Genomic DNA, 25,323 nt, shown 5'->3' on the forward strand with positions numbered 1-25,323 from the left:
GTGGAGAGAGTCAGTTTGTCATCAGCTGATCGGCATCTGGGCTCTCCAGACTTGGTGGTGTGGGAAGAGGATGTCCCCTACCAAAGCTTCACCAAGAACAGCAGGGTTGAGCACTCCTCTATGGCCAGCAAGGTTGCACTCTGTTGAGAGGCCTCACCAGAGGACCAACCAGCAAGTGAAGGTACAGCGCAACTAACAGCCAGTCAGAGGATCGTTCTGATAGGTGCATGTTCGATTTAATGTGGAGCCTTCAAGTGCATTAGTGGCAACTGTGTCCCCAGTCCAGGAGGAGGAGCCTGTGGAGAGGCATGGGCTTTCTGGGATGCTCCTAAGCGTGCTGCCACAACAGAGAAGGCTGTAGGATCTGTGGCTTACACAGCTTCATCTGCCGGCTCAGTGGAGATCAATGGAGAGATCTCCTGCTGAGCCGGCGGACAGAGGTGGACTCCGTGGAAGCGGAGTCCGCCTCGTGTGAAAGGGGCCTTATAGTACAACCTAATAACACTTGTAGTACAGGCACTTGGATTCTTATAACTGAATTTTTTGCACTGTTGTACAGTTTAAGCATGATACAAGGGATATGGACATTGCTACCTTGTCTTTATTGAGTTTGCAACATTTAAGCCATGCAACCATGCTTCAGTTATGTTTTACTGTTTGCAGGAAAAAAAAAATGTACATTCATTATTTTTTTTAAGAGCCTGTGAAGCTTTGCACCCTCGATCAACAGATCACAGGCGCAATCTCAGGCTCCTGCAGTCTGTCAATGTATCTGTTTGCTCGTACCTCGTACGGCAGGCAGTTACACAATTACAGGAAGACTCAATGAACTACCTAGAGCACTCACTAGTTCCCTGGTAGTTCATTGAGAACTACAGGCCTTCAGCTGCAAAGGCTGTCAATACTTGTAGTTCAATCTCTGCAGGATGGGTCCTTATACACAGAAATCGGTGATAACCAGCAGTGTCAATGCACTCTCACACACACTGGACCACAGACAGCTGTGTTCCACAAGAGGAGACAATGTTGCAAACCTTAAAGGAGAAGTACAGCCAAAACTCATTTGTGGCTCACAGGAGTGCAGTTTGTTCTGCACTCCTGTGTCGGCTGATGCCACAGAGATGGTCTAGACTTGGGAAAGATTGCAACCATGTGGTCGGGATCCACCCAGATGCCTGGACTGGCACCTGGGTAAGACTCTCAGCAAGCCACTGAGAGCCTGAGCCAGCTTCTACCGCCCCCTCCACAGCCCAGTGCTCCAGTGAGCACGGGTAGGGGGGCATAGCAGACAGCGATGACTGACAGTGACCAGCGATCTGATCACAGAGCCCTGAGAGATCAGTGATCTTTGATCGCTCTGTTTTCAGCCCTCAAAACATAAAACCCCCAAACTTCTCTTTTTAGGCTACTGTCACACTGATCCACTGAGAAAATGTGGAAAAACGCATATGCAATTTTGCTGCAATTTTGCCGCATTTGCGGTGCAGTTTTTAAAGTATGTGTCTCAAAAACCACACCAAAAACGCATTACGGGTGCATTTGTGACGTGTTTTTACTGCCCGTTTGACACGTTTCCCATTGCGTTCAATGAGGAGGTGTGTTTTGGGTGTAGTTTTTTTAACTGACCAAACATGCTCCAATAATGCGACAAGCAGGATTTTTTACACCGCAACAGAAGTGGTGAACACAAACATAGAATTTAAGGGGAAGCATTTTTCTTGAGCTTTTCTGGTGCTTTTTTTAAATGCAGAAGCGCTTCATACAGTAAGCTCCTCAGTGTGAGAGCAGCCTTCATTTAAAGCGGGCCTTCAGTCATTTTTCCAACTTTCCATCTATTAAATCTTCTACCCTTGTTTTAACTTTGGATAGAAAAACATATTTTTTTATTCCAGGAAATACCCTTGTACAGCCCACTTCTTGTCTGGTCATTAGCCTAGGCTTATGACATCATGCTCAGCTCTCTCTCTCTCTCTCTCACTCTCGTGAGAGTTTGCCAGGAAGGCAGGGGAATGAGTCATAAGAGGGACAATGAGAGCTGCAGAGCTAGAGGTGTGCCTATGCGTGTCTGTGTAAATCCAGAAAGTGAATAGGCAGCAGCTTCAGATGCCCACAGTTAAATAGATGCAGCCAGATTTAGTGGAGGGAGATTTCTGCAGCATATTTGGTAAGTACAGAATCACAGTATATACAGCATATATAATAATATGCAAAGTGGTTGGAGGGAAGCTTCAGAATGGTAAAGATGTTTTTATTACAAATTATGTGAGTAGACTGCAGTTCCTCTTTAATCTTTCAATGCTTTCAATTTAAGGTTTGCAACATTGTTCCTCCTTCTGGAACACACCAGTCTGTGATCCAATGTGTGACGAAGTGCATTGACACTGCTGGTTACCACTGATTGCTGTGTATAGGGACTGATCCAGCAGGGATTGGGATAGGTTATATTTTGGAGGTTTTTCAGCATTTGGGCATCCCCTCTGATGAAGTAAGAACAAACAAAACAAGTCGGCTGAACCTGACTCTGAGAGCGATTAGTGTCCTGTTATTTTTGTTGGTTTTGTGAGCAGGGAAGGATTTCAGCTGGCGGCTTCCCTGTATATCTTTGCCAACACACCTATATGCTTGATTTTATGCTTACACAGATTTTGTGAGTACCTTTATTACTTGTGTAAAATAAATTTGGATGTTAAGATACTATACTATGGGAGCCTGTTTTTCTGTTATTTTTATGCTGGCTATGAAATCTAACCAGTGTATGGGGAGAGGACAGCAGTAGAGGTGAAGTCCTAGAGTGGCCTGCACCTGTTTGGAAGATCTTTGGAATTAATACAAGCTGTGTTTGCCTAATCTTGTAGTGAGGTAGACGCGCATTTCCAGTACGTGCGTTTTCCCGTATTAGTGGTGCTGGTTACCTTGGTCCAAATATTATTCTACACTTGGAAGCAGTGGCGGACTGTGCACTGTGGGCGACAATGTGGGCGCCTTTCAGGACACCTTTCAGGACACCGGACACATGGATTCCTATGGCGGGGTGGGAGGGGGTAATACTTTTTAAAGCATCTGATTAGAGCCAGAGGCTCTAATAGGCTTCAAAATAGGGTGAGCTCAGGGTGCCCTGATCCCACTCAATTGTGTGAGGATAGTGAATACATTTTCACACTAACCTTCCTCCCCGCCAATCAGAAGGCAGGGCGTCAGACCTTTTTCCTGATTGGCCAAAGCGCCAGGCCACTCTATTGGATGTCTGGTGCTTTGGAAGAGGAGCGGAGGAGACACACGCTGGAGCGGAGGTCGCCGCCACTCTGGTGCATTGGAGAGGACCTGCTGCAGTGCTCTGGTAAGTCCCCTCGGCTCTGTCCGAGCCACACACGTGCTGGGGGGTGTTTGGGGGTGCTGCCAGAGCTGTGAGAGGAGGGGGGGGGGGTCGGTGAGCACAAGTGGCTGCATATACTGGGCACAAATGGCTGCATATACTGGGCACAAGTGGCTGCATATGATGGGCACAAGTGGCTGCATATGATGGGCACAAATGGCTGCATATGATGGGCACAAGTGGCTGTATATGATGGGCACAGTGGCTGCATATGATGGGCACAGTGGCTGCAATTGATGGGCACAGTGGCTGTATTTAATGGGCACAGTGAGGCTGCAATTGATGAGGGGAGGGTTCGGTATTTTACAGTTTGTTTTCGCCCCCCCCCCCCCCACGAAAATTTTGAGCACCGGCCGCCACTGCTTGGAAGAATATTATTGGTGGTGGGAACTTTTTTATTTGGACTTACTGTATTTTGTTTGAAATTAATTTTGGTTAAAAATATTTTCACGTATTGTTTGGAGGACCTTATTTGAATACAATATTTATTGAATGATTTATTGTGCATGAATTTTCACACTAATGCCGCGTACACGCGATCGGAATTCTCGTCGGAAAAAGCTCTGATGCTTTTCCCGTCAGCATTCCGACGGAATTCCGCTCAAACTGTCTTGCCTACACACGGTCACCGTTTTTGCGAGTCAGAATTGCATACACACGATCGGAATTTGCGTCAAAGTTTTTCCAGCGGGAAAATTGAGAACATGCTATCAAATTTTTGCTGGCTGGATTCGGCCAGCTAAATTCCGTTGGAGCATACACACGGTCGCATTTTCCAATGAAAAGCTCTCATTGGTCTTTTGCTGGCCGAAATTCCGATCGTGTGTACGCGGCATAAGGCTCAGGTTCACACTAGTGCGATGCGGAAACCCTGAGAACCCACTGCGGGTTCCCGCATTGCACCTGACTCGCAAGGCAGTTCACACTGCATTATGCAAACTGCTCGGAGTGTCAATAGAAAGTTAATTACACCCCCAAATCAGTTTGCATATCGCAGTGCGAACTGTGAATTTGGACAGGAATTAGATCGCATGGGTGTGAACACCCATGAGATCCAATTCTGGTGCAGACTAAAAAAAGCCTGATATCGCATCGCACAGACATCGCATGTGATTTGCACAGCGCACCAGTGTGAACTGAGCCTAAAGAATAATTTATATTATTAAATCAGTGCTGTAATTATTAGTTTATATCACTTAGGGGGTTATATAAAGTATATTTATAGCTGCTTGTTATTGGTAGAAGAATAAGTTACTTGGTCACAGTTTTGCAATATAATTTTCTCTCAATTTATTATATTCATCAGCGCAGAACAGTTTATACATTTATTTGTCCACTAAATGTGATTGATAATATACTGTCAAGTGACTCCTGAATGTATGTTGATGTTTTATGCCATTTTCCAAGTACAACCAGTAAAGTGCAACAACTTTAATTATGTGTGGAAATTCCTTCCTTTGGGGATATAAAGGTCAACGGCCCAGAATGTCATGTGGAGGCCTCTGGCATGGAGCGGGGCACAATATGGCAGAGGGTATAGCCTCAACAGGAGGGTTAGTGTTCTAGAAAGAAGAGGAGCAGGGCAGGGACTTGTTGTGCTTTGGTGCCAACATCCAGCTAACTGCAGAGCCACTGTTACAACCACATCGAAGGATTGGTAAGCTGCAATATATCACATTTTTGGTTTTGGGTTTAATACAGCTTTAAAGACATAGTCACAAAGTTACATATCAACAAAAAGCTTAGCAAAAATAATCTACACAGGCCTCTGCACACAGATGTAATAATTTAATGATATTAAATGATATTAATACACAAATATAGAAAAGAAAGATCCTGAGTAAAAAAACAAATTTTTCATGAAGACCTTGCCTCCACAGGCGTACAGGTACATAAACACATGTATGCATGCATATACACGCATAAAAGTATTCTTTGTTCTCCTCTAGCTGCCAGCAGTTCAATCGTTACGGATATTTATACAGCTGTGTGTATTGTCCCATAAACAACAATGCACTTGTACCATGCGGAAAAAATGCAGAAGTGGTTTTATTGTTGTCTATGTCACAGTTGGAGGGATTTTCTTATTTGGCAAGACCGGAAATGAGCGGAAATCTCCTCAGAAAGGAAAATAAAGAAAAGTAGGGGGGACTATCCATACATTCGGTTTAGTGTCAATTTTAACTGATGTATATTATATTATATTGATTCAATACAAGTTTAAACTTAAAGTGTTTCTAAACCCAGGACCCTCCATTCACAGTACACAGAACATGGAAATGCAATGCGATTATTTTAGTAAATATAAACGGCCAAATACGTTTTCTCATCAGCAGTCTTATGGCTATCAGTGTCTGGTTAAAGCCTATAGGAGGAGTTTTCATACTGCACTGAGCTGACATATCAGGCTCAAGGACCCTGACCCTCTGCCTGGCCCTGTGCTGATCACATGCACTCTCCCAAGAAAAAAAAAACTCTCCAACAATACACACCAAACTGAGCATGTGCACACTGACTCCAAAGGTTCTGTCTTATCCGGAAATCTTCTGGAGTCAGTGGAATAAGGGGAGGATCTGAGCATACAACTTTTTACACAATGCGGAGGATTAACCACAGTTAGTATAGCAAGCCTACTTTACTGCATATACAGAATGATTTTACTGTTGTGGGTTCAGTAACCCTTTAAGAATTTGCTGTTAAAAAAAAAGAATAAAATTAATGGTGAAAAAATGAAAAATAATAGTTAAAAAGTACAATATAAAAATATTGGTAAAAAGTATAAAAATAATAATGGTGAAAAGTATAAACACTGACTTATAATACTAGGGCAAAAATGAAGAATTATGACTGTGAAAGACACATTATGCTTACATATTGACATCAATTAGGACAAAAAAAAAACGTTAAACTAAAATAGAAAAATGAAAAACGTGTACCCTCAAAATCCCAAACCCACAGTTGAGAAAGGCAAAAAACCTTTATTAAGCATGATCCAATTTAACAGGGAAAAAATCCTTTGTACTATTAAAAGTAATCAAATATTCTCCAGAATAGCATTCTGCAGAATCAGTTCTTATAAATATTAATAGCCAGTTATAGTTTTTGCATTTAAAAACAAATCAAGCAATCTACTGAGTTGGCTAAAACAGGCTTGTGTGGAAGACTATTCTACATTTTCACATCTCTTACTATAAAGAACCCATGCTGCTTTACAGGAAGAAAGAGATTTGATGGCTCATTTTCCATGTAAGGAGCTAAAAAATTTTTTACATTTTCTAAATAAATAAAATAAATAATTAAAAATCACACAGTTAGGCTGACCTTTCTTTTTCTTGGGACAGGATCTTCAAACAGTAGATTGCCAGCATCAGTATCATCAGTGTTGTCGTCTGGATGAGCTGTACATCGGAAATGTCTGAAGTTGTCTGCAAATAAAGGGGGTGATGGAGTTGATGGATTGGAATGGTCACTTGCGTTGCTCCAGCTCCAGTAACCACTGCTGTCATGGCTGGATGGTGCACACCCCGTCTCTTTCCATGATCCATTCACATCTGCCAATAGAAGGGTCACAGTATATATACATGCTCACCAGAGAGGAGGATGTCCACAGGAAAGCTGACATTTCTAAAACTAAAGAAGAAGAAGAACTGCGACCAGGAAGATTTTATTCTTTTTTTAACATGCAGAAGAGACATACCATGTCCCTTTTAGATTCTTACCTTCCTGTTTGCATTTTTTTAGTGTACACTGAACTGCTGCATCTGCCAAATGCTGGGTTTTATTAACTCCTGTGCCTACACGGATGTTAAATTGGGAGCATGAATGGGAGTGCCTGAATGCTGATGCATGGAGCACCTGTGCATCCCATGCAGGCAAAACACGGCCCCCACATGGATGTACACTAAGGGCCTAAGCTCACAGGTCAAAGACACATGTCTAACATACAGGGTCACCTTTTACCCACACAGGGATGCTCAGGTGTTGCGTGCATCCCCTTGCTGGCATCCCACGGATTTCTATTGGGTAACGTGGCTACATGGACACACCCGCTGTGTTCCAATATATCTTCCAAGATGTCTTATTAGGACACAGCATCTGTGCCTCAATAGAGATAAATGGGACGCAACATCTGTGCATCCCACACCCGTAAAAAAATGGATGGACCCTTACAGTAATGCCTTGTACACACAGTCGGACATTCCAACAACAAAATGCAATCGTTCGGAACATGATGATGTTCGTTCGTTACGACGGGACTACGTTGAGGCTAGTAGCCAATAACTTTGGTCTCGTAATTTGATCTGCGCATGCGTGGCACTTTGTCTGATCGGAATTCTCTAAAAACGATTGGAAAAAGTCAGATCGGATTTTTTTGTCGGAAAATTTGAGATCCTGCTCTCAAATTTTCTCTGTCTGAATTTCCGACGGAAAAAGTCCGATAGAGCCCACACACGATCGGATTTTCTGAAATATAATCCGATCAGACCTTTCCCGTCTGAATTTCCGACCGTGTGTACAAGGCATAAGTACGCGCCATGCCAATGTAATTGAGTCTTTATAAATAAAGCTGATATCGATATAGCAGTTCCTGAAATATGTACATCATAACTGGAGTTCAGTATTATTACATGTGTGTCCTGAGTAGCCATGGTTAATTAATTTGAAAACTGAAAAACTTCAGGGTAAGTTCTCCATTTGCTTAGTAACTGTACAGAAGGGTCCTATATTTTGTATCCAGCATATACATGTTCATATACTTGTCACAGTTGTATTGCATAACTCCACCTGAGGTTTCATTTACAGGCAATCCCTGGAATTCATAAAGACTGGTGCAGACAGATTCTGCAAAAGTGTCTCTCAGGCCGCGTACACACGCGCGGACTGTTCGCCCAACCTTGTCCGCTGAACAGTGTTTGGGCGGACAGTCCGCTCGTGTGTGGGGCTTCAGCGGACAGTTTCAGCGGACAGTTGGCCGAACAAGGTCTTACGGAAATTCCGAAAAACTGTCCGCTGAAACAAGGTTTCAGCGGACTGTTCGCTCGTGTGTAGGCTTGTTCGGCCAACTAAGTCTCGCGCATGCTCAGAAAGGATTTCCACGTCGGAAGGTTGCATTGCAGTGTATAGGACGTCGTATTTTTCGTCCCGTCGTACGTGCCGTTCACGTCATCGCGCACGGTTTCAGCAAACTGTTCGTCCGTCGTGTGTGGCCATGTCCGTCCATGCTAAGTTTGAGCGGACTGTTCGCTCAAACTGTTGGACGGACAAAGTTGGGCCAACAGTCCGCGCGTGTGTACGCGGCCTCACGTGTTCTAAAATTGGTGCAGTATGCGCCAAATTCACATACCCGTCTAGTACTTGAATTTGGTACACTTTTAGAATGCATGTGAGACACTTTTACAAAACCTGTCTGCACCAGTTTTTCTCTGTTAACCAAAAGAGATTTGGTCTTAATTAGCTCCACTTTTGTAAGATACAAACTGTTGGTAATTTTTTTTTAATTTGGTGCACCACAATGTAAATATGGCACCTTTTAGAACTACATGAACTTGGTGCACAAGTTGATGTCAGAAACAAAAGTTTCACATATGCTTCATGAATTTGGGGCAATATATCAAAAAAAGGGATCAATGAAAAATAAGTGGTGCAGTAGCTTTATTGAATTCGCACCAGTGTGTCTTAAAGGGCACTAAAAAAAAGTTATATTGAGCTCTCTCTTTACAAAATCCAGTGTGTTATATGAGTAGTATAATAAATACATACAAAAAAAAATTAAAAATGTAAAATAAAATAAACCCAAACACATTTTGGAGTCCCCTTAAATGGCAGTGAGCACTATGATATGGTTTTGGTCATTCAAAATTGGGACACCTAAAGAGAGACAAAATATCCATACCTTGCCACATGAAATATAAATTGTCACAATAAATGCTGTAACTACATACACAGATTTGTAATGACTGTGGTATAGAAGTATTTACATGTATATGTAGTTGTGTGTGATCACTGTGTATTCTGAGTCTGTGCTGGTTTCTGATAGCTGGATATGGGAAGTACCTTTCGTGGCACCTTGATCACTACATGTGGCTTCCATATAGGTTTGTAAATTATGAAAGTTATCAGCAGCAGTTTATAATAAGGTCACATTTATTGTTGGGAATATTGGTAGCAAGTACTTTCTTTTCTTTTTTTTTTTTTGATATAAAGAAAAAAGGCCCTCTAAGTGCAGCATACAAATAACTGTTTAATAAAACAATTGTTAAAATCACATAAGCACCATGCCGATCATCTGTTTCTCCAAGGAACTGTTTGTAGCAGATGGATAGTCTGGTTTTGCAAAGGGAACTGAGGACGCTGGATGGTGTCCCATAGCTGCCTCAAACAGAGCTGGAGCGCATGTGGAACGCACTCACAAATCGAATGTGACGTCAGAGGATGAATCAATGTCTCTGTGTCTCGGGCAAGGCTACACGCTCGGAGCCAACTGTCCCTTCTAGAGGCCTGTAAAAAGAGCAGTTGGCTCTGAGCGCATATCCTGAAACACCAATTCATCCTTTCCTTTGGCGTCACATCTGCTTTGTGAGTGCGTTTCAAATACGCTCCAGCTTCATCTTAAAATTTGTGAGTAGTTTTAACCATTGTTTTATTAAACAGTTATTTGTATACTGCACTTAGATGGCGCTTTTTTCTTTTCATCTTGATTCATCAGAGCTGGCTTACTCTTAAAAGGGCTGCCACCAGTAGGTACTTTACTGTAAGAATTTACAAAGGACTACAAGAGATGGCATTTGGACTTTAGAACTTTCCACTGTTGCGCCCATGATTTCTATGTTTTTTCTGTGTTTGCTTTTTTTGCAGTTGCTGTGAATTCTCCATCCCACGTGTATCTCCTTAGTTGGTCTAAAATTCTAAAATTGCTTATTTTCTTTTCTTTATATAATGGAGGAGAGTAATATGCTCTTCTGTACACATTACATACCAGTAAGTCGAACTGAAGAACTCTGAACCAAGGGACTTGTAGACAAACTGGTCAGTACCATTGCAGCTGTCACTTTATCCATGTCTATCTCTTCATATTTCCTAGAACACAGAGGAATATATGTTACTAGCATCATACAGCCTATATCCAGCCTATATCCAGCAATGCTGACTCAACAATTCAAAGTAAAGTAACCATCAACCATAAACCAGAACTGGGCACAGAGTTACAAATTGACTTTAGGTAAACTGTTCCTTCCTTGGTGCTGCCATAAAAAAATAATAAAAAAAAATATATATATATATATATATTTATATATATATATATATATATATATACACAAAACAGAAATACCTTTTTGTGTTTGCTTGCTGTTGGCTTCCTCCCAGTCCAAACTACCACTGACACCTCTGCTGCTTTACCACAGCCGAAGGAGGGTTCTGTGTGATCCAAAGGCTATGATCAGCAGATAATGAGTTCCTTACTATCGCACAGAACCCACCCTGGGCCGGGGTGAAAAGGGTAACCAGCACCCTGTTGGATCAGAAGGGAGTATGCGCCAGTGAACAGCTACATACTTGAAGGTTTGCAAATGTTATCTTTATCATGGCAGCAAGCAGGTGTTCAGCACCCAAAGTAAATTTTTGCTTTTTCCTCATTAAGATGATATTTATGCACATATTAAACAATCCATACACAATATAAGTATTAAAGTAGAACTATAGATAACTCCCTCAGCTGAGTGCTTTAGCGGTTGTGACCCAGTTGCTGACGTTCTACATTGTTTCTGGACCTACCCAGTAGTCCAGAACTTCTGGGTGGACATAGGCTCCATTATCTCATCCACATTGGGTCTACCGAATATAGTGAATCCCAAGAACTGCCTTTTAGGCATTTTTGCTGACCTGACAATTCTCTCCCATGCCAAGAGACTGCTTTGCGTGTTATATTTTTATGAAAAGTCCCTTCTACTGTCCTGGAAGGGATCAATGTCACCGACATGAACCCACTGGCTGAAATTGGTCAATGAGTCCTTACCCCTGTATAAACTCACCTTTGAACTTCGGAAAAAAGTCAAAACATTTCATAAAATCTGCGGCAAGTGGATAGTTAGTCCTTTGAAGTGATTTTAAAGTCTTGTTTAAATAAAAAAATAAAAAATAAACATGTTATACTTAGCTGCGCTTTGCAGTGGATTTGCACATAGCAGCCCTGATTCTCCTCTTCTCTGGTCCCTCTTCACTGCTCATGGACCCTTCCTCCTATCAAGTGCCCCCACAGCCAGCAGCTTGCTATGGGGGCACCTGACCCGAGTCACAGCTCCATATATCCATTCAGATCCGAAGCCCCGACCCGGCCCCATCTCCCCCGATTGGCTAATTGGCTGATCTAACTTTGACTGACAGCCAGAGGAGCCAATGGTGCCACTTCTGTGTCTCAGCCAATCAGGAGGCGAGTCCCAGACAGTTAAGACACTCGTGGACATCGCTGGAGAGAGATGGGGCTCAGGTAAGTAATTAGGGGTACTGGGGTGGGCACTACACACAGAAGGCTTTTTTTATCTTAAACGGGTTGTAAACCCTGATGTTTTTCATCTTAATACATCCTATGCATTAAGGTGAAAAAACACCTGGCAGTGACCAGTCCCCCAGCCCCCCGTTTTACTTACCTTAGCACTGGAATTTTACCCGGCGGGGACGAGCTGTCCTTCTGCCTGGGGGTACTCGGCTCTTGATTCAATAGACTGATAGCAGCGCAGCCATTGGCTCCCGCTGCTGTCAATCAAATTCAATGACACGGGTGCTGGGGGGGTGGGGCTGAGTCATACATTCGGCAGCTAGAGATGCCGAATGATGGACTCGGGAGCATGCCCACAAGGTAACCCCTTGGGAGAACACTTCTCCTAGGAGGTTATCTGATGTGGAGAGGAGCCGCGAGAGCCACCGGGGGACCCCAGAAGACGAGGTGCGAGCCTACTCTGTGCAAAACAAGCTGGACAGTGGAGGCAAGTATGATATGTTTGTTATTTGAAAAAAAAAAACTTACAATAACTTTAATGCATATATAAAAAAAAAACTTCTGCCTTTTCAACACACTTTGACACCTATATCATTGTGATCGGCCGTGACCTTTTATGTTTCTGTCTGCTGTATACCTTGCCCTGACAGATGTTACGTTTGCTTATATTATATTGTTGGTGAGACTCCATATTTCTATTTTTGTATGGTTAATGATCATGGGAGACATGTGAGATGATTGAATAAGGAATGTTTGTTGCTTGATTTTGTACGCAGGTTTTTGTTTGTACTATGTACTCTGTTTGTTGTTGTTTTTTTTTTCTATGTATATGTCTATCTTTCTTAAAAAGTGGAATAAATATATCTTAAAAAAAAAAAAAGTAGAACTATAGGCATTTTTTTTTTTTTGGATAGAGCAAGGGAGGGTTATAACCCCTGTCAGATTGTTTTTCTCCATGTCCCAAACCCATACACGAAGTGAGAGGAAATCCCTGCAAATGAAGGAAATTCCTTGGGAACCTTCAGGTCATCTGGACTAGTGTCCCCATTGGAAGTTTTCTCCTCTATTACTTTTCTGGGGCCAACCCAAAATTTGTTTACTTTCACTTTCAATGATAATGGTAAACAGGACAAATAGAGAGGATGAATTTCCTTAACGAGGATACAAACAGCAATAAAAACTGATAGGAGTTCTAATCCCTCTCCACTTCATCCAAAACTAAAAAATGTGTTGCAAAGCCACTACCAACGCCAGGTGCTTTTAGTAGCTTTTTGCATTGGCGTTAATGCATGTTTAGCCGCGCTAGCTTTTAGCAGTGTTTCTCTGCCTCAATTCAAAATCATGTGTTCCCTATGAGATTCATCTTAACTTATTCAACTTTCAGCCCATTGATTTGAATAGCAGTCGCATCCAAGTCAGATCATGATGACCCGACTTGTGGTGCAACTTGTGCTTTGAGGATCTTAAAGGGAAACCCCACGCTAAAATGAGAAAAAAAGGTTTACAAGGCCCTCTAAAATGGATCTTGAAAGGGGACCCCATGCAAAAACAAAAATGGTGTGGGGTCCATGATACAGGGTGTGTGCTAATTAGACCAGCTGGTCAACTCCTTCCTATGTCATGACCTGAAGTCTGGCAGAAGTAAATATATAAAAAAACTTTTTCTTCCTCAGTTTAGGCCGATACGTATTCTTCTACATATTTTTGGTAAAAAAAAAAAAATCGCAATAAGCATTTATTGATTGATTTGCGCATAGCGTTTACAAAATAGGGGATAGTTTTATGCCATTTTTATTCATTTTATGATTTTTTTTTTTTTTTACTAGTAGTGGTGGCAATCAGCGATTTTTATCGTGACTGCGACATTATGGTGGACACATCGGACATTTTTTACACATTTTTGAGACCATTGTCATTTATACACAATCAGTGCTATACAAATGCACTGATTCCTGTGTAAATGACACTGGCAGTGAAGGGGTTAACCACTAGGGGGCAGTGTAGGGATTAAGTGTGTCCTGGGGCGTGTTTTTAACTGTGGGGGGGGGGCGTGGCTACATGTGACACATCATTGATCTCTGCTCCCGATTACAGGGAGCAGAGATCAGTGGCACTGAACTAGGCAGAACGGGGAGATGCTTGTTTACATTAGCATCTCCCCGTTCTTCCTCCCCGTGAGGCGATCGTGGGTATCCCCTGGGACCCGTGACCTGACTCACGGAGCTGACCACCTCTTAAAGGGCCACGTACAGGTATGTGATTCTGCCTGTACGAGCCCTTCTGCTGATGTATATCTGCGTGAGGTGGTCGGCATGTGGTTAAACAGCTGTGAAGACAGTGAGGTAAGCGTGTGTAGAATAAATGGAAAGCTGTTTTATTGTTGCAAAAGAAGTACAATAACGCTATACATCGGTACATAGGGGAGCTGAAATTTAGAAGAAAAAAAAAGTGAATTAGCCTTTAAGTAACCTGTTGCACTGTGTTACCACATGCTGTTTAACATTATATTGTATATTCTAGTAAGGCAGTCCTTTCATTTTTATTGTATTGTCAGCAAACAACAACACAGGTATAAACAGACCTTCACCTCTGTTTCAATACAGTGTACCAAAGTGCTCAATTGGTTCACAGGTACAGATGTATTTTGCATTAGGAATGTGCATGTGGATTTCATTCAAAATAAATAGCGCTGCAATTCAGCACAACATACCGTATATGGCACATTACCACGTAATGCAGTAATACACAGATATAAATTCAACCTTATAGTAGACAATCTCCCTTTCTGCAGTTTGCATACCTTATCCCCCTCCGTGAGCAGGTCCAATGCTGAAATGACCTGCACCTGACACCAAGAACAACTAATCTAGTAAAAAAAGTCCAGAGACATGGAAAATGAACATAATGGGGAGAAGGAGAAGCTGGGAGGTAAAGAGTGAAGCAAGAGATACTGCAGGAGTAATATACAAATCTAGAGAGAGAACGAATGAAAATGAATGAGGAATGAGATTGTAGTGTGTGTGAGAGGAAGAGCGTGGAGCTACGGAATGAGAGGCAAAAACTGCTTTGCATTTGCTCTCTGCTCATTTTATTCACAGTTGTAATAAAGAGGATATTGAGCTGAATGCTTTTGAAACATATCTGAAATGTTCTTTTATTATTGCAGTAATTTATACAGACTATTCTCCTTATCATCGTTTGCTACAAGTGTTTCCTAAGAAGTTTGTGGAGATAAAAATAGAATTTTGCATTTCATGCATGAAACTCTAAATTGGATTTCACATTGTTATGTCCCAGGGGATGACAAGTTGCTTGAGAGTAACTGATAGAACAGGTTTAGAATCGCTCTGTAAATAAATAGCAGAAAAGGTGTTACTGAAGATGGACTACCTGCTCTTCAACATGAGTGCCATGCAGCTGCTGAATCCATGAAAGAAATACAGAGGCCATGGCCAGCGCTACCACTAGGCAAACTAGGCAACTAGGGTGCAGCCATGGCCACCTGGCAGGGGCTGACTGGGCCAGCCGCCACAGACTTACTTTAAAGCAGGGCCAGCGTCAACATAGTAGGAGGTGCAGGAGATGGTGTAGGAGACGACTCCAGTGGCACACAGGAAGCGCTGCTTGCAGGGGGACACACACATGGAAACACAGCTGCACTGAAGGAGCACGGTGGACTCTCTTCTTCATAACTCCGGCTGGCACACCATGACAGCTGCACAGGGGTAGAGGGCCATCCGTCACACACACTGGGAAGAAGGTGAGCGCACTGAACCCTACACTGATCAAGTGCCACAGCCAAACAGTCCCTGCATGGCTGCTGGATGGGGATGTCTCTTTGCTGGATTTTGACATCTTTTTTCTGGATTTGGCTGTCTCTTTGCTATATGTGGATGTTTCTTTGCTGGATTGGGCTCTTTGGCATCTTATGGCATTTATTTTTGCAAATTAAAAAAAAGTTAGCAGTTTCATGTTTAGATGTTTAATTATTTTCTACTGTTTTTAAAAATGTAGAATTTTTAAATGTTTATTTTTTTGGGGGGAGTGTAAGTAGCTGGTCTTGCCTAGGCCCCTGCCAGAGGCTGATAGCTGCTTTGCTGCCATTAAATTCAATAATCCAGAAAAAGCATGTAGTTTAAGAGTTTGACTTTATTCTGACCTCACTTGTTGCATAGTTGTTTCAGATCAGTGACTTTAAGTACTGTAACATATGCACAGTTAGAAGCAAAAAGCAAAATGTTCAGGATGGCAAAAACATGCATGCCTATAGAATAATGAAAGCTGCAAATACGTGAACTCTTCACAGAAATGTCTCTGTGGCTTAATCAGGGTAACATGGCTGAATAGCATAGTCTCTATAAGAACAGAGTGAAGATTAGTATCACTACTCAAGTAAAAACAGAAAACAGTTGCTGGCGATTATCATCATAGACATTGTTCCACTCAGTGAAGTCAAGGTTAGCTCTGGTAACACAGGCGATTAGCTGGAGGGACCCGATGCCAAAGAATAAACCCTACTGGAAAAAGTACTCCCCACAGTAGCCAAATCTTTTGGAGAAGCTAAATGGCACTATTAGGTACCTGCCGGGCTGCCCACATGCTAGTTCTGCCAATGGAGGGCTGCTCACCTGGCTGTAGATCACTTACCTGGCTACTTCAAGTGTGGCCTCTCTGAGCTTCTGGGGGTAAGTTGGGGAATTTATACCCAATTCATACTCCCTGGAGTCCAGGAACCCAGGGAGTTGTGAGAAATTGAGTTAAAGGGACCTATGCCTGAATCTGAGCATGGTGAGTAATTGGGCACTCCACTATACATATTTCTACTAGTCAAAAATATTTTATAAGTCATGACTGTCATCTTATGTCTATGTGCAGCTTACTGTAAACTAATGTAAAGTATTGTATTTGAAAAGGTGTTCTCCTTTCTGCACAAAGGTCAGTGCTGTATTCTGAGATAATGGCTATGAGCATACAAGGAAGGCAGTTTCCAGAACATTTATTGAAAAGAATACAAATGCAAACATTAAGGTTTTTACGTATATATAAAATAGTAACTCAATGCTAAAAAGTGTTAAAGGAGAGCTTCAATTACCCAACAGCAGCATTAATAGATATAATTCAGACATAATAGCCTAACAAAAACAATATTTTAGTTGCTGGTGACAGGATCGCTCACTGGATTCCGCTATCATTTGGTGACTCCAGCATTTGATGTTCCTTTTTACGCATGAGAATTTCTCTCTGTCTGTTCTACCCTGAGGGGGATAGAAGGGGTTGGGGGATTGGATAGTCTTACTAATACTGCTTCGTTTTGTATAGTGTCAAATAAATGAAAAGTCTACAAATAAATATGACCCTCTTGTAATGCTTACAGCAGTTGGATGCAGATGGAGCTTCAGTGCAAACGCTTCTTAATTTCTACCAGGAGGCAATTGAGTTATCCTACTAAGAAATACTCTAAACTACAAAACCTGTTTTGTATGGAATAACCAAAATTCTGGTTCTCTGTCTTCAATATCTGGCCTTTTAGCCAGAGCAGATATTGACTTCTATTGCAGTTCCTGTCATTAGGACATGCCTGACAAGCAGTGCCCTGGATCGGTATCCCTGACTCCAACACTGATGGCATTCAGATACTGATTCATCCAGAATACTTTATTAATCCCGAAAGGAATGTAATTATATACAGTCACATTCAACGAAGGCAACACAAAATCACAAAAACAAACAGAAACAAGACACAATAACGACAATAAAATTACCAATAACAGCAAATGAATATTAAATAGAACTAAATAAATACTATACTGTAATAAACCATACCATCCTATTAAAACACTACAAATAATGCAGATTGAAAATAACAGAAAATCAAACTACCAAAATACAAATATTACACCACTTTCTCTAATATTACTCAAAAATCATTAAGCACAGTTAACCTAATACCAACATAATATAAAAAATACAAAAAAATATGGGTCATAAATCAGATTAAATTATCACAACCAGCACTCACAGAGAAGAATTATATAATTTGATGGCCACAGGCAAAAATGATTTCCTGTCTCACTTTGTGGTGCATCGTGGTTGTACCATGTATTAGAAGCTGAACCAGGGCCCCAGCGACTTGTTGCTTGATACAGTATATGTAATAAATAAAAAATATTTGCATATATCATTACTTTTATATTGAACTGAATTTATTTAAAAAAAGTTTTATATTATTTTACTGACCGTGGAGTAACTTAATATATGGTTCAAAATAATGAATTTAATCATGTGGATGTACAGTGTGTTTTCACATATGATGGACTTAAATCAGCTATTCCTAACCAAGGTCCCATGGAATCCTAGGGTTCCTCCAGAGACTGCTAAGATTTCCTTAAAGCCGAGATCCACACACTTTTACGAGGTGGCCTTAAACTAAAGACAACCCCTTCACCCCTCGTTTTTGGATATCTAAAAATGTATTTTTTTTTCTACCTTTTTGCAAGTACTAAGTGTACTTCCATTCCACCCGGGCCGCAGTGCAGGACGTCAGGTACTCTTGTGTGGTAACCCCCCCGCTGTCTTCTGGGACCTGTGTGTCCCCCAGAAGACAAGCTGGGCATTCTCAGAGCATCGCGCGACTCACACATGGACAGTAGGAAAACGGCAGGGAAGCCGAAAGGCTCCACTGCCGGTATCCCTTAGAATGGCGGTGCCTGCACCCGATCAGATGGATGGATCGGCCTTCGGGGGGGGGGGGGGGGCTGACATTTCAGGCTCCCTGGATAGGTAGGTATCCTTATTAAAAGTCAGCAGCTACAGTGTTTGTAGCTGCTGATTTAAAAAAAAAAGAATTTGTGTCTGGAACTCGGCTTTAAGCTGACTGACCTCTAATTTGATGGTGCCTGCATTGTTCCAGGGCCAAGGTCACCTGGGAGAGCCAGCGGCATGACACCAATTATCTTTTTTTAGCTGTCTGTAGAGAGGGAATCTGACCACCACTGGGTTCCTCTGAAGAAAAATAATCGAGAAAGGCTGGGTGAGCTAGTTATAGATTGAATTATTTTGTCTCTATTTAATTAGGCTTCATCAATTGTTTGTACTTTTTATATGATTATATATTTGTAGCACTCACTGGCTTCATATGTGTTCTGCATAGAATTGCAGTGTAGTCCATTTACTATATGCAAGATCCTGACTGAGCACCTTCAGCCCCTGAATGCAAACTGCTAGCCCCATTCCCTCGTCTTTTGATGATGCTTGAGAATTTAGGAAATCATCTGATAATAAAGACTGCAGAAAAGGTCAGCTGTGTCTTGTAACAGAGCAGCAAAAAATAACTTATGTGAAGTGAAATGTTCTCCTCAAATTGTCCCTATACGATTACGATTTAGCCACACCTGTTACTGCCTCTAACTATGCCAACAGGTTGCTTAATCATTGTATACCGTCACCCTTCAAAATACTAAGACTATGGTTTTCTATCAACAGCATCACCCAAGGTGTCCATGTTTTGGATAGAAATTTATTGCACACAAGCTCTTGTTTTTAATATCTGAAAATAACATTTCAGGTTTATCGTTCTTCCAATTAAGACCAAACTTTATCCTGTTTTCATAAAAGTCCAAAATAAACAGCCACAAATTCTTATGTGCTTTGAAATATGGTCCTGTCACCTCCAGAGGATTCAATCTGCACTATGAATTATTCATGAGGAGCATTGTATTCACAAGAGCAAGTTAGAAGTGTTAAAAGGAAGCCGGCTAGAAATATGTGTATTATAGATGGAACAGCTTCATCTGCATCCTCCAGAAGTACTTGGGTGAGTATGATTCATAGGTTCTCCCTAATGTTCCGGGACAATCAGTATAAGCCATTAGAATTGGGCGAATGGTTTGGGCAGAGCAAATGTAGAGCCCGAACATCACCTATTTGCCCGTTTGGCGAACACCTAAATTTGTGGGGGGCACTTGGCGGGATGTTCGCCTGCCGAGAGCCCCACAATGCACTGCACAGTGCGTTCTAGGGCCCTAAGTGAATGAAGCCTTGCACTTGACCACTGAACTTTGCCAAATAGGGCACAGAGCACTGTCAGAGCCCTGATTGGACAAAATGATGGTGACTTTGTCCAATCACACCTCAGTGCTCATAGTCCCATCCCACACTAAAAAAGGTTCCTTTCCATTGGTAGCTTTTGCAGTGTGTTGTTAGAGTGGAGATAGATAGAGCAGGGCTCTGTTTTCTACTAGCGAGTTAGTGTGTTCACTTATTGTGAGTGTGTAATATTAGTGTAGCGTTAGTAAAGTGTGAGTATTGTTTGTCAGTATAGTGTAGTGTGAGTATACTGTATTGTGTCAGTATAGCGTGAGTATAGTGTAGTGTGTGGGTATAGTGTAGTGTGTTAGTGTAGTGCAGTGTTTAACACAGCATTACATATTATTTAGTGCTGTGTACAGTGCTCTTTTTGATTGCTGCATTTTTTTTCCCTGCCTGCCCCCCTTTTTTTAAAATTGTCAGCCGCAGTTTTTTGACTGCGATGCTGGTGTTCCCCCTTTTCTATTTTTTTTATCGTTTTTACATTTCTCTCAGTGTCAGTCCAATTTAAAGTGCACTAAACACCACTTGTCATTCAATATACTGCATCCAATCACACAATTTCTATTAAATTTGAGTAATAAGCCTCCCCCCATCATGTCTGGAAGGCCAACAAGGAGAGGAAGACATTTCTATGCCACTATAAGTGGGCCAGCAGCGTGTGTGTCCACAGGCAAAAGGTGGATGTGGTCCGTCCTCAGGCAGGGCATGTTTGTCTCTGTTTAGTGATGTTGCCCACGCTATCCAGCCACAGCATGCAGAGGAGGTGGTGGGCTGGCTTACTAAACCATCCTCATTCTCCTCATCCTCTATGACCCAAGCTGACACTAGTGTGCAGTCCACTGCAGCTGCCAGACCACCTTATTCTGCCTCCTTGTCTACAGCTACTCCTGACATCCAGCATCACGTATGGAGGAATCAGCTGAATTATTTGAACACAGCATCAGCCACTTGCTTCTTGAGGATGCACAGACATTACTTGATTCTGATGTTAGTTCTGAGGTAGAGGAAGGGAGTAACATGAGCCTACAGAGAGGGTAGAACACTGATAAACAACAAATTAGCAGTCATGTTCCCCCAGCTACAGTGTATTGCCAAGTTGGCTCCGGTGATGATGAGGATGGAGGGAATGATGATGATGAAGTCACTGATATGCCTTGGGTGCCAGATAGAGCAGAGGAGAAAAGTGAGAGGGAGGCACAACCCCAATGAGACAGGATGTCCTCCAGAGGCAGCCACCATGGAGGAGTAGAGAACAGCCACCTTATTCCATCAGATTGTGGATTATCTTTTTTTTGCACATATTTAAAGGAATTTCTATTTTTTTATCGTTTCACTTTAAGCATCATTAAAATTACTGCTTCTTTAAAATCTTTTTAAAAGTTTTTTTTGCATTGGTACATGTCCCTCAGGGCAGTACCCGGGCCCTCTGCCCTTTTTATGGCCAATAACTTGTATATAAAGCTTCAAAATGGGGACTTTTGATTTTTCAAGTTCAGGTCCCATAGACTTTTGATGTTCGAGAGTTTTGGTGCAAACCGAAGCAAGAGGTGTGCACTCCATCTCTATAAGAAACCTTCTGCTCAATCCTTACCAGACTATTATCCCTTAGTTTGTAGATGCTATAACGTTTGAGCAAATGAATATACGCTTAATGTGATTTTTTTTACCAAAATTTTTTATTTTTTTTCAAAATCGTCAGTCTATGGGAATGTTTTACCATTCTCCCAGAAGCACATTGAGAGGTCAGGACCTTGAGCAAGCAAGGTTCATAAAGACCTGGATGAGCGAGTTTGGGGTGGAGGAACTTGACTGGCCTGCACAGAGTCTTGACCTCAACCTGATAGAACATCTTTGGGATAAATTAGAGACTGGCCTTCTTGTCCACAACAGTGCCTGACCTCACAAATGTGCTTCTGGAAGAATGGTCAAACATTCTCATAGACACAGTCCTAAACCTTGTGGACAGCCTTCCCAGAAGAGTTGAGGCTGTTATACCTACAAAGAGTTGGCTAACTCAATATTGAACCCTACAGACTAAGACTGAGATGCCATTAAAGTCCATGTGCGTGTAAAGGCAGGTGTCACAATACTTTTGGTAAAATAGTGTATATCCAACACTAGTATGACTGCTGAGAGGTAATATAGAATTACTGTCATATCTTAAACATCCTTTAGCCAAACAACAGTATGTCAACGTGATTACTGTTGCCGTAAAAAAACAATGGATATTAAAATTTAATCACAATTTGCATTGCAAATGTTTGTCTCACTACTCTTACAAATAAGCAACTACAACATATTAGGTAGCTGTGGCTGCAAGCCATTTTCCTTTCCAAGTTGCACCCTACCAGTGAGCGTAATATTCTTTCTTATGAAAGTATATTGGATTCATGAACACTAATGTCTTCCCAGTTTATTCTCTGCGCTGCAGTTTGGAGACGTGAGCTGGTGGAGAGAATTAAAACAAATATCTACCTCACATGTAAAATTCTGCTGTAACAGCAGCCTGAGCAAATCACATTTCAAAATAAATGACAAGCTGTTACAGTTTTTGTAAAATAAAAGTTTATTCTTGAATACAACTAAGATATGAATAAACTTAGAGTTGCAAGTCAAAGATGGCTGAGCATTGGTGATTTGACTTATTTGAAGTACATGTAACGCCAGCTCCTGAAGAGCACGCGCTATGTTTTTTTTAAATTTAAGGTTACACCTGAACTGCAGTTTGGTTTGGGTAAAATTGTTTAAATTTGGACCTCAGCATCAGTCTGACTGGACTATGGGATGTTCAGCCTGGCCACAGGGGGCACTGTCTCTTCTGGCAGGCATGGAACTACAGTCTGGTTGGATGCTTTAAGATTACTCTCTCTCGGAGCCCGCCCAGTGGGAGTGGCGCTCTTGCTGTGCTTTCTGGGAGAGGGTACTTAAGATGCGGATGTCATGTGGATCAGGGTTCCGGTCCAGAAGGATGTGCTGACTTCATGGTCCTGGTCCTCCTGACCAGCCCCCAGGAAGGCTATGGCCTGGGTTGTGGATCCACCCGGTTGTCTCCAGGCTGGCTAGCCCGAGGCAAGGAAACTAAAGGAGGATTCGGAAGTGTTTGGGTGCTGTCTCCGGTTTGGGAGAGAACCAGTGACTTCATAGCTATCCGGGGAGGACTCTTCAGAAGAAGGCCACGTACAGGTTGGTTTCTTAGCAAGAGCCTGGTGGAGCTAAAGTACCTAAGTGAATCCGGTCTTGTGGACATCGCCAATCTGGCTGAAAGATCCAGGTATCACATGAGTGTTCTACAAGTTTAGTTTTCCTACGTGTTCTACAACAACGTCTGTGGCAGAGACTTATTCTTGTATGTTCTACAACAACGTCTGTGGCAGAGACTTGTTTCCTGAGTTAAGCACCTTGTTGGCTGCTAGACCTTATGAGAGAGGGACTATCCAACCTGAGTGAACATCAAGTTGTGAATGGCTATTCTCTGGATTCAGTCAAAGTAAGCAAGTCCTTCATTATTGACTTTGACACTTATGCTGCGTACACACGACCAGACTTTTCGAGGGACTAGGTCCGATGGTCTTTCCGATGGACTTTCGGCGAAGTTCCGACGGACTTTCCAAATGAACGGACTTGGCCACACACAATCACACCAAAGTCCAAAGGATTTGAACGGGATGACGTACGACTGTACTAGAATAAGGAAGTTCATAGCTAGTAGCCAATAGCTGCCCTTGCGTCGTTTTTTTTCCGTCGGACTAGCATACACACGAGTGGATTTCTCGGTCCGGCGGAGTTCCGATGGCAAAATGTAAAACATGTTCTATTTCTAAAGTCCGCCGGATTTTTGGCAAGCAAAGGTCCGATGGAGCCCACACAAGATCAAATTGTCCGACGGACTAGTTCCATCGGACCTTTGCTGTCAAAAAGTCCGGTCGTGTGTACACGGCATAAGAGTACCTGAACTTTCTTCCTGACCCACTGATCCCAATTTAAGAGACTGTTCGTTGTCTACTTTTTGCAAATAAAATCCCTTTGTGCGGATCTGTCATCAGTCTCTCAAGTTACTGGACCATCTACCACGGGAAACTCCTAGATGTGAATTGAGGAAAGGAAGGTAACGGTAAGCCCAATTAAACCAGCAGCTCCTTCGGGGGTTAGTGCTACATACATTTAAACCATAACAATGAAGTTCTGTTATATGCTCCTGTTTAGTTATAGCTGTTTTATAATTGAAAAAAATATCTTGGAGTATAGTACATGGCATAGGCCACAGAGTTTTTACCATTACTTTCAGGTGATTGGGCACTGGCTAAAACTTTGCCAGGTCGGCCTCTCCTAGTGTCCTCATACAGTATAGCACCACCCTGTGCATGAGACCCCAGTTTTGTTAGCAAACAATAAAGAGATCACAGAGAAGACTGTGGGAGAAGGGAGAGACCTGTGTCCTCTACTGTATTCAGGAATATGGAATTTACAAGTACATTGAAATTCCTCTTATTTTTATTGTACGGGACAGGACTCAATAGGCCATGGGATATCCTTAAGCAGTATTTGAGGGATGGTAGGCCATACAAGTCTTGACTGACCTCTAACTAAAAACAAAATGTTGACGGTTTATACTCATGACCTTTCTCAAGGTAGAGGCAAGCTCCCCTGTGAAGTGTAGACCAAGATTACCATTAGGTTGTGAGAAACCCATTCCCCCCCCCCATAGTGAGGTCCCATTTGGTGTGCGAAGGTAGAGAGGGGATGCTTTGGTTCTACTTGAACGTTGTTGACAACACCTTGACTATTTACACCGTTCAATTTTGCACATTCCAAGCATCTTATCTACATCCCTTTCACCACGTGCAGCTGTGGTATTATATTCATTGGCGCAGTTAGTACTATAGTACTTAAGTTTGGAAGATGTATACGGTTGAGTTGTTATGCTGAAATATACCAGGAATTGCGAGTCTGTACAAAGGCATTCTGTAACAGCTCAAGAGTTATGTTGTGATTTATTGTAATTGTCTGTTCTTTACTAATAAAAATTATATTTAAAAAAAACAAAAAAAACAAAACAAAATGTTAAGCCATACAGCAGTATATGGGAGGGGGAAAAAGAAGAAGAGGTCAGGGACAGTAAGGAGCATCATGAAAGCAAGGAATAAACCAGCTTCCAGGGTACCCTGGCCACAAGTGTAAAAATAAGGAAGAATCCAATGCAAAAGTACCACTTCTGTTGGTAACAGAAAAGGAGGATCTGCACTTAATGATCCTCCAGAAAGAAAAGCCCTTTATTTAATAAGATGGATCTTGACTTGGCTACAAGGTCCTGCAGAAGTCCCAGCAGGTGGCAAGGAGGATCCCTCTCCAGTAGGAAGTTACACAGGGG

At 42.1% G+C, this 25,323-nt stretch overlaps 1 protein-coding gene and 1 long non-coding RNA gene across 2 annotated transcripts in view; one reads left to right on the plus strand and one right to left on the minus strand.

Moving 5' to 3' along the window:
* Positions 1-6,845, plus strand: part of LOC143997348 (uncharacterized) — a 59,737-nt gene extending 52,892 nt beyond the window's left edge. The window contains exon 4 of the long non-coding RNA XR_013277678.1: positions 6,715-6,845. This is a non-coding gene — a long non-coding RNA (uncharacterized LOC143997348). The remainder of the gene's footprint in view (positions 1-6,714) is intronic.
* The window catches only part of ZNF704 (zinc finger protein 704), a 159,540-nt gene that overhangs the window by 62,060 nt on the left and 72,157 nt on the right, over positions 1-25,323 (minus strand). Inside the window, exons 3-4 of the mRNA XM_077492928.1 lie at positions 10,350-10,450; positions 6,695-6,924 (exon numbers count right to left, since the gene is read on the minus strand). Of these exons, the coding sequence (XP_077349054.1) occupies positions 6,695-6,924; positions 10,350-10,450 (331 nt within the window). The remainder of the gene's footprint in view (positions 1-6,694; positions 6,925-10,349; positions 10,451-25,323) is intronic.

Source organism: Lithobates pipiens, unplaced genomic scaffold (assembly GCF_037356315.1).
Source record: "Lithobates pipiens isolate NorthernLeopardFrog02 unplaced genomic scaffold, aLitPip1_a1.2 Scaffold_19, whole genome shotgun sequence".
Classification (NCBI taxonomy): domain Eukaryota; kingdom Metazoa; phylum Chordata; class Amphibia; order Anura; family Ranidae; genus Lithobates; species Lithobates pipiens.